This window comes from Meles meles, chromosome 3, assembly GCF_922984935.1.
Source record: "Meles meles chromosome 3, mMelMel3.1 paternal haplotype, whole genome shotgun sequence".
In the NCBI taxonomy this organism is placed as follows: Eukaryota; Metazoa; Chordata; class Mammalia; order Carnivora; family Mustelidae; genus Meles; species Meles meles.
The window spans coordinates 90,311,419-90,318,966 of NC_060068.1; the positions used below are offsets into that span (position 1 = coordinate 90,311,419).

Consider the following 7,548-nt stretch of genomic DNA (forward strand, 5'->3'; position numbering starts at 1 on the left):
GAGTTATACGTTGCAATATTGGTCTTACCGGCGGCAGATCCTTTGGAAGCGAATTCTGAATCTCTGCCTACCAAAAGGGGCTAGAACGAAAAGACGCTGATTTAGTGGGAGAGGAGGGCGGGGACCCAGAGGAAAGAGACACTCAGGGTTGGGGAAGTGTTAGGAGGGGAGGGTTAGCGTGGGAGGGAGGGACACTCTCAGAGCTGTCGGAGCGACGCAAGGAAGGATAAAGAAAGGGGTGTGAGAAGAAAGAGGGAGACTGAAAGAGGAGGGAGAGGGAGAAGGGGGGGGATGCGTTCTAGAGAGGAGACAGGAGGAGAGAGTGGGAAAGGGATAGGGAGAGAAGCAGGAAGAGGAGAGTCAGAGTGACCTTAGAGGATGAGGCTTCTCTATTCCAGATACTTCTAAGATTGAAGACTGTTGGCTAGTGGGGAGACTCGACTCCGGCTCCGGCAGCCAGTTGGGCAGCGGCAAAGTAAAATGGACAGTGAGAAACAGATGTTCCAGCCACCTCTCCAACGCCCAGAGGTCCCGGAGCTGTTCTCTGGCGAACTCCGTTCCCAGCTGGAGTCTCTGAGCCTGCTGGACCAAGGGAGCCCAGGGAGCGCTTGGAAGCTGCTCCTCGGAGATGCCCTCGCCTGAGCAGTAAGAACTTCCTGCTTGAGTCCCTGCATTCCCTCCACCTGAAACTCCCCGGGAGAGAGGGGTGGAAGACCCCAGGGGGAGGGGCGAGGGGGATCCTAACGCAGCACTTTCTCCCCTCCCCCTCCCCCTTACCCCCTCCGGGCGCGCAGGCATGGATGTGCTCAACCCAGGGCAGGGCAACAACACCACCTTGTCTAAGGGTCCCTTCGGGATACGCGGCAACGCTACTGGCATCTCCGACGTGACCTTCAGCTACCAAGTGATCACCTCACTGCTGCTGGGCACGCTCATTTTCTGCGCGGTGCTGGGCAATGCGTGCGTGGTGGCCGCCATCGCCCTGGAGCGCTCCCTGCAGAATGTAGCCAACTATCTTATCGGCTCTCTGGCTGTCACCGACCTCATGGTGTCGGTGCTGGTGCTGCCCATGGCTGCGCTCTACCAGGTGCTCAACAAATGGACGCTGGGGCAGGTCACCTGTGACCTATTCATCGCCCTCGACGTGCTGTGTTGCACCTCGTCCATCCTGCACCTGTGCGCCATTGCGCTGGACAGGTACTGGGCCATCACGGACCCCATTGACTACGTGAACAAGAGGACGCCCCGGCGCGCCGCTGCGCTCATCTCGCTCACTTGGCTCATTGGCTTCCTTATCTCCATCCCGCCCATGCTGGGTTGGCGCACTCCCGAAGACCGCTCCGACCCCGACGCGTGTACGATTAGCAAGGACCACGGCTACACTATCTACTCCACCTTTGGCGCTTTCTACATTCCGCTGCTGCTCATGCTGGTTCTCTACGGGCGCATCTTCCGAGCTGCGCGCTTCCGCATCCGCAAAACAGTCAAGAAGGTGGAGAAGGGAGCGGACACCCGCTTTGGGGTGTCGCCGGCCCCGCAGCCCAAGAAGAGCGTAAACGGCGAACCGGGGAGCAGAGAATGGAGGCAGGGTGTGGAGAACAAGGCAGGGGGTACTCTATGCTCCAATGGCGCGGTGAGGCAGGGTGAGGATGGCGCCGCCCTGGAGGTGATTGAAGTGCACAGGGTGGGCAACTCCAAAGAGCACCTGCCGCTGCCCAGCGAGGCGGGTGCTATCCCTTGCACCCCCGCCTCCTTCGAGAAGAAGAATGAGCGCAACGCCGAGGCCAAGCGCAAGATGGCCCTGGCCCGGGAGAGGAAAACGGTGAAGACGTTGGGCATCATCATGGGCACATTCATCCTCTGCTGGCTGCCCTTCTTCATCGTGGCCCTAGTCCTGCCCTTCTGTGAGAGCAGCTGCCACATGCCCACCCTGCTGGGAGCCATAATCAACTGGCTGGGCTACTCCAACTCTCTGCTCAACCCTGTCATTTACGCCTACTTCAACAAAGACTTCCAAAACGCGTTTAAGAAGATCATCAAGTGCAAGTTCTGCCGCCGATGATGGTGGAGTAGTAGGCGAGTAGGCCCGCCCCATCCTCTCGGCTTCCTCCAGTCCTCTGGAATCAACACTTTCCGATAGCTCGCTAATTTCCTCTGACTTTCTCCGTTGCTCGGAGTCTCCGCTTCCAGACCTCGTCCCTCCTCCCCGTCGCCCAATACCCTGCTCAGAGGGAGTGCGCTTTGTGCAAAGAGCCCCAGAGAAAGGTCTGGAGGGGGTGGGAAACTCCCCGCTCTGTGATAAGGGACCTTGGCTTAGCCTTTGGTCTCAGAATCAGTTCTGAACTCTACACTTGCCTCCTCCCTCTTCCGCATTTAAGGCGAAAAATCTACACAGAAAAATAAACAGTACAAGCAGCCGCCGCGCCCACTATCCGCTCCTACATGATCGCCCCACAGCTAGAACTTGGATTTAAGGTTCAGGAGTTTGCTTCATTCCCGATTTCCAAACCTGCCCCGCCATCCCACCCTAGAAACTCACTTTTCCTCCCCTCAGTTTCATGCCTAGGTTTGCTAGTCGGGAAAAGCTGGAGGGTCTGTTTTTCCCAGTGACTGTGGTGTCCCTGGGAATCCCCGCCCCCCCCCCCCCCCCCCCCCCCCCCCCGTGTAGACTTGCAGAGTATCTCTTCCGCGCACAGCCCCTGCTCTGTCTTCCTGGACTCCAAACAAGTGGCCAGAAGCTGTCTCTCAGAGTGCACTTGTAAGTACAAGCAAGGCTGGGCCAGTGGGGGACAGCGAGGAGGGAGTGCGGAACGATTTTTATCCGTGCTTGCCTTGGCGTCAGCACTCACCAAAGAAACTGACAATCAGTGGAAAGGGAAAACGAACTTCGGTTTGTATGGGCTCCCCGCGCGTCTGCACGTTCGGGCGCCGCGACTTACCTACCGCGGGCTGCGCGGATCAACAAGGTGTAAGTGCTCAGGCCTCCCGGCCGCCTACCAGCGCGGCGCCTACCAGCCCGGCGCCTCCGCAGCCAGCGGTTGTGTGGCGTGCGCTCCCGGCGCGCGCGCAAGAAAGTCTACCGAACTAGAGCCATTCCTCCGCTTACGCCGAGGGACGCGCCGAAGGGCGGATAAACCACGGGGGTTGCCGAAGCCGGAGCTAGCTCTGGCGGGACAAGCTGGACCCCGGGAAGCCAAAGAGGGTGGTGTCGGGCGTAAGAGGGAGGAGACATCAGTGCGCGCGGCCCCGGCTGCAGGTGGCGCTCCTCGTGGAACCCGAAGGGGCAGTTTTATCCAAGGGATGCAGACTTTCCTCCTAGTTACCCCTGTCCTTTCGGGTAGAATGGTTCTGTTAAGCATGTCCTAACATTACACGGGATTTGTTCTGTAGGAAGTCCAGCACACATAATTACCAGGACCTTGCTTTCCAAATAGGAATTCCAGGCTTCCAATGAGATGGGTCCCGATAGGCTTTGTATCGTCTGTGACCTCACAGGGAGTTACTTTAAATAATAGGGCCCCAAAGACTAGTTAGGGGTGCTCTCGCTGAGGAGTCCCTGAGAATCTCGTACAGGGATATTATGTTTGCTCCTTGGCCTGATGTGAGCCACAGGTCTAAGACAAACCAATTTCTTGCCATTTGAATATATGGAGCACTCCAAGCTTTCTCCTCCACAAAAGTTACTCTTTCAACCTTGCCACTTCTGCTGAGAAACCAGTTAGAATCTTTACTGCCCCCAGAAGGGAAGTTATTTTGGTGCTCCTTTTGAATGTAAATTTCCATCCACAGGACTGGAATCAAGAGGTTTGTAAGTTAGATGTAGCCTCTAATTTTCTGATGACTAACGGTTGTGTTTTCCAGTAATTGCACAAAGTTATTGATTTTTCTCTTCTCTCCTTTCAACTGGACCTTTTGAATGATTGCGTCGCTGTTTTGAGAATAGTGTTGCAAAAGTTGCCAATGGAATGTTCACTTGTGTTTAGGATTAAGAAGGTGAAAAGACAGCACTATCCCTGAAGCCATTTTCTTGTTCGTCAACAGAACAAAGCCTCCATTTGGTATCTTTTTCTCTAACTGAAACTAAGAATAAGCATCATATCCAGTTAAGATATAGAACTCTGGACAGTCAGTGGCTGGTTTGTTCATGCATGTGTAATACTGAATAAGGGGCTAAGGTAGACGTCTTCAGTCCAAAAGTTATTATTTGAAAATTCAATGTCTTTATTTTTTTTCTTTTTCTTTTTCTTTTTCTCTTTTTCTTTTTCTTTCTTTCAACTTACAATAATTTCAGTACACCTGTATGGAAAAAAAATGCACTTTTCTGTGTGTCTTCCTTAATTTTAGAACAAATTATATATGTAAAATAATTCTAGCTCAAAATTTGTTAATCCAAATTATGCTTTGACCAGCAAGTGTTACATTCAAAGTCTTGAGTCTTCCATTTATTTTTGTCTCTTACAGAACTCTATGGGGATGGCTTTTGGACATTTATTCTTCCTACTTTGGAGGAATTACATGAAAATGAGGAAGGAGCATCCAATTGGGGTATAATTGCCAAGGCAATAGAGAAATTTGGGGAATAAGTGCATAGCAGTCAGCAGCCCCTGATGCTTTTTATTTCTTTTAGTCTTTGTATTAAGACAAAGTATATATATGCATCAAAATTGGCCTTCACTTTTCTCTGTGACAATAAAGGACTTCATTAATGGTAATGCTACAATAAACTGATATCAGTAACACATGCATCTTTATTTTAATTGGAATTACTGTCTACTTGTCTTTATTTGTATTATTTAAAAATTAAAGCTAAAAATACAATCATCAGTGGAATATTCTGTTATACAGATCAGGGATGTGACACTTGGGGAAATAAATTCAGTTTTTAGTACTGAAACTCATTCTAAATGAGTGATTTCTTTAAAAAAAAATCCTGTCTCTGAAGGAGAAGGTCACATCCCATCTTTTAGCCATGAAACCATGAATTTTCCCTGACTAACACCTATGGTTAAGACTTAGACATCTTTCTAATTAATATGGACAGGGTGGAGGACATGCAGAAGAGAAATACAGCCTCTGATGAAAGCAACAAGAAACACAACCACATCTTGCATTTTTAAAGCAGTGGACAGTCTGATGCCCCTCCTCTGTCTTCCCCACAACTTGCAGAAGAAAATAGCCTCCCCTGGTTTCAAGTAAAGCAAGTCATTGTTTTGGCGTTTGTCACTCAATTAAAATTGGAGGGGCATTTTCCTTTCTGTCTGGGGCTCAGTTGACAGTGGGGTTCTGTATGGAAGATCTATTACTATGCTAAAACTAGTTTTTATGCTCTCTTTTCCCTGGCTGGACTCATCAGCAGTGCCTCTTGTTTCCCAGGTTATGTTTGTTAATTCCACTGCTTTCTGGTATCAGAATGATGACTGCAGGGCATGGTGAGCCCAGGTACACATCACAGGGAACACAGAGGTCGGGGATATTTCGGCCCCAGAAGAGAGCCCTCTGAAGTGGCAGGCAGCCTTGTACAGACAATGTATGTATATTCATGTTCTCCCAATAATGAAGAGTAAAGACAGGGGAATGGGGAGAAGAAAAGCTGTCTAGAATTTCTCATTTGAAAACTATTCTATTTATGTATCCCTCACCTTGAGTAAAATGATGCCTTTGGAATAGTTGTCTTTTAGATTCTGGGATCTCCCTTCTTGGCCCTTGTTCTCTGCTCTGGCATCTATTCTTCCAAGGGGAGAATGGCTTTTTGTTTTCTGCAGGCCTTCCCAAGTTTCTCTCAACACTCAAACTGAGAAGGAAAATAGTTATCATTCACTTCCAGTGTGACTAACACGCCTGGATAACAAATTAGGGACCACTGTGTATCAGCCTCCATTAAATAATGTTGAAATGTGGGTCTACAAATTAATATAAGATACTTTTGTCACCTTGAAGGAGTTTCCAACCCACTGGGGTGTATAAGAACAAGCTGCGAAGGCTGAAGGAATACTAATGGTAGAATATTAGTATCATTCCACAGGACAAGTCACAAGAGTTTGACTGTGTAAGAATTCAGGGGACAAAGATTGCTGTGAGCTGGGGGTAGGTAGGAAAGTTTAGGTAGGGAACAGCCGCATAAAGCATCCAGGACTGAGCTGTAGACACATGGATGGGGGTGGTATGAAAAGGCAGACATACTTTATGAGATGCCAATGACAACCTGATCCCTTCTTCTTGTCAAGTAGGGGCATGGGATGAAATTTCTGACTGCATTGCTGAATGCTGGTAGCCTGGGTTGGTTGAGGAGGTGGAGATCTTGGAAAAAGATGCAGGTTCACGGCTTCCTATGTGTTGTATCAGAAGGGTCTGGGAAGAGAAAGAAAAGATGAACCTATAAAGTCAGAGAAATGGCAGTTGGGGTAACTAGATAAGAGGAAGAATGTTTTGACAGAGTAAGGCACACCATATGAATAGGGAGAAAACCATTAACTATTAAATGTTGGCAAAAGATTGATTGGGGGCAGGTACGAGACAGAATAATTCATATTTATGTAATGTTTAAGGTTTTGCCAAGTGATTTTCACACAATACACCATTTAAGTTTGGGGTAATAAATCCTTTCAGAAATGCCAGTTAGAACACCTCAGCCAAAGTAGAAGATTCATATAGCAACGGGTAGGTAGAGAAGAGAGTGCTAGAGATCATATGCGGGTTCATTATAATTCCAGGTTAAAAAGCTCGAACTAGAGTTTTAGTCAGTGTAAATCACTAAGAATGGGGACATAAGTGTTCCGTTTGGAGCTGATTTCAATGATGTGAGTGAAACAATGAAGGCCTGACTGTGGCATATCAGCAGAAGGAATGGAAGACAAGTTAGACATCAAAGAAAGATCTGGCGGACCTGGTGTCTGGATATGAGGAGGGAGGGAGTTGAAGATGCTGAGGAAACTTGAAGTTGGGGACAAATGACAGAAAAGGGAAATTAAGAGTTACTTCTCCTCTGGGTCTTCTTCTTCTTTTTGTTTTGTTTTGTTTTTAGCTTAATCTGTAAATATAAAAAAGCTTTTGTTCTCTGCTAAGAGAATTTCCAGCCCAGATGGCAGGGGCCTTCTGGGAAAGTATTGATACATGTCACAGCATTTGAACAGTTTGTCATTTGGGAGAGTATGTGAGGAATGATCTTCAGAGAACAATGCTTGGATCAATACCCTGGTTGTTGATGCACTTATATTTTCTCTTTGTGGAACATGCTGTATTTTGGGGAGAGCCACAAATCCAAGGTACTACAGCAGCCTTTCAAGAACGATAACTCAACATACCATGATGGGCAGTATATTAAGGACACATGAAGCCCGGAAGACTGAGTCTGTCCAGTTGACCCAGTGGAGAGCAGAATAATCCACTTTCCTCTTCTTTTTTTTTTTTTAAGATGTTATTTATTTGTTAGAGAGAGAGAGAGTACTTAAGTAGGGGAAACAGCAGGCAGAGGGGGAAGCAGGTTTCCTGCTGAGCAAGGAGCTGGATGTGGGACTCTATCCTAGGACTCTGGGATCATGACCTATGGTG

At 48.4% G+C, this 7,548-nt stretch overlaps 1 protein-coding gene across 1 annotated transcript; it reads left to right on the forward strand.

The window, feature by feature from the left end:
* Nucleotides 1-365: 365 nt before the first annotated feature.
* Nucleotides 366-4,080, forward strand: HTR1A (5-hydroxytryptamine receptor 1A). Its single transcript, XM_045998913.1, has one exon. It carries the CDS (start codon nt 797-799, stop codon nt 2,060-2,062), a length of 1,266 nt encoding a protein of 421 aa, XP_045854869.1. The 5' UTR covers nt 366-796; the 3' UTR covers nt 2,063-4,080.
* Nucleotides 4,081-7,548: the final 3,468 nt, after the last annotated feature.

Excerpts from the sequence above, each read along its gene's own strand:
- HTR1A (XM_045998913.1), top strand. The coding sequence starts at position 797 with ATGGATGTGCTCAACCCAGGGCAGGGCAACAACACCACCTTGTCTAAG.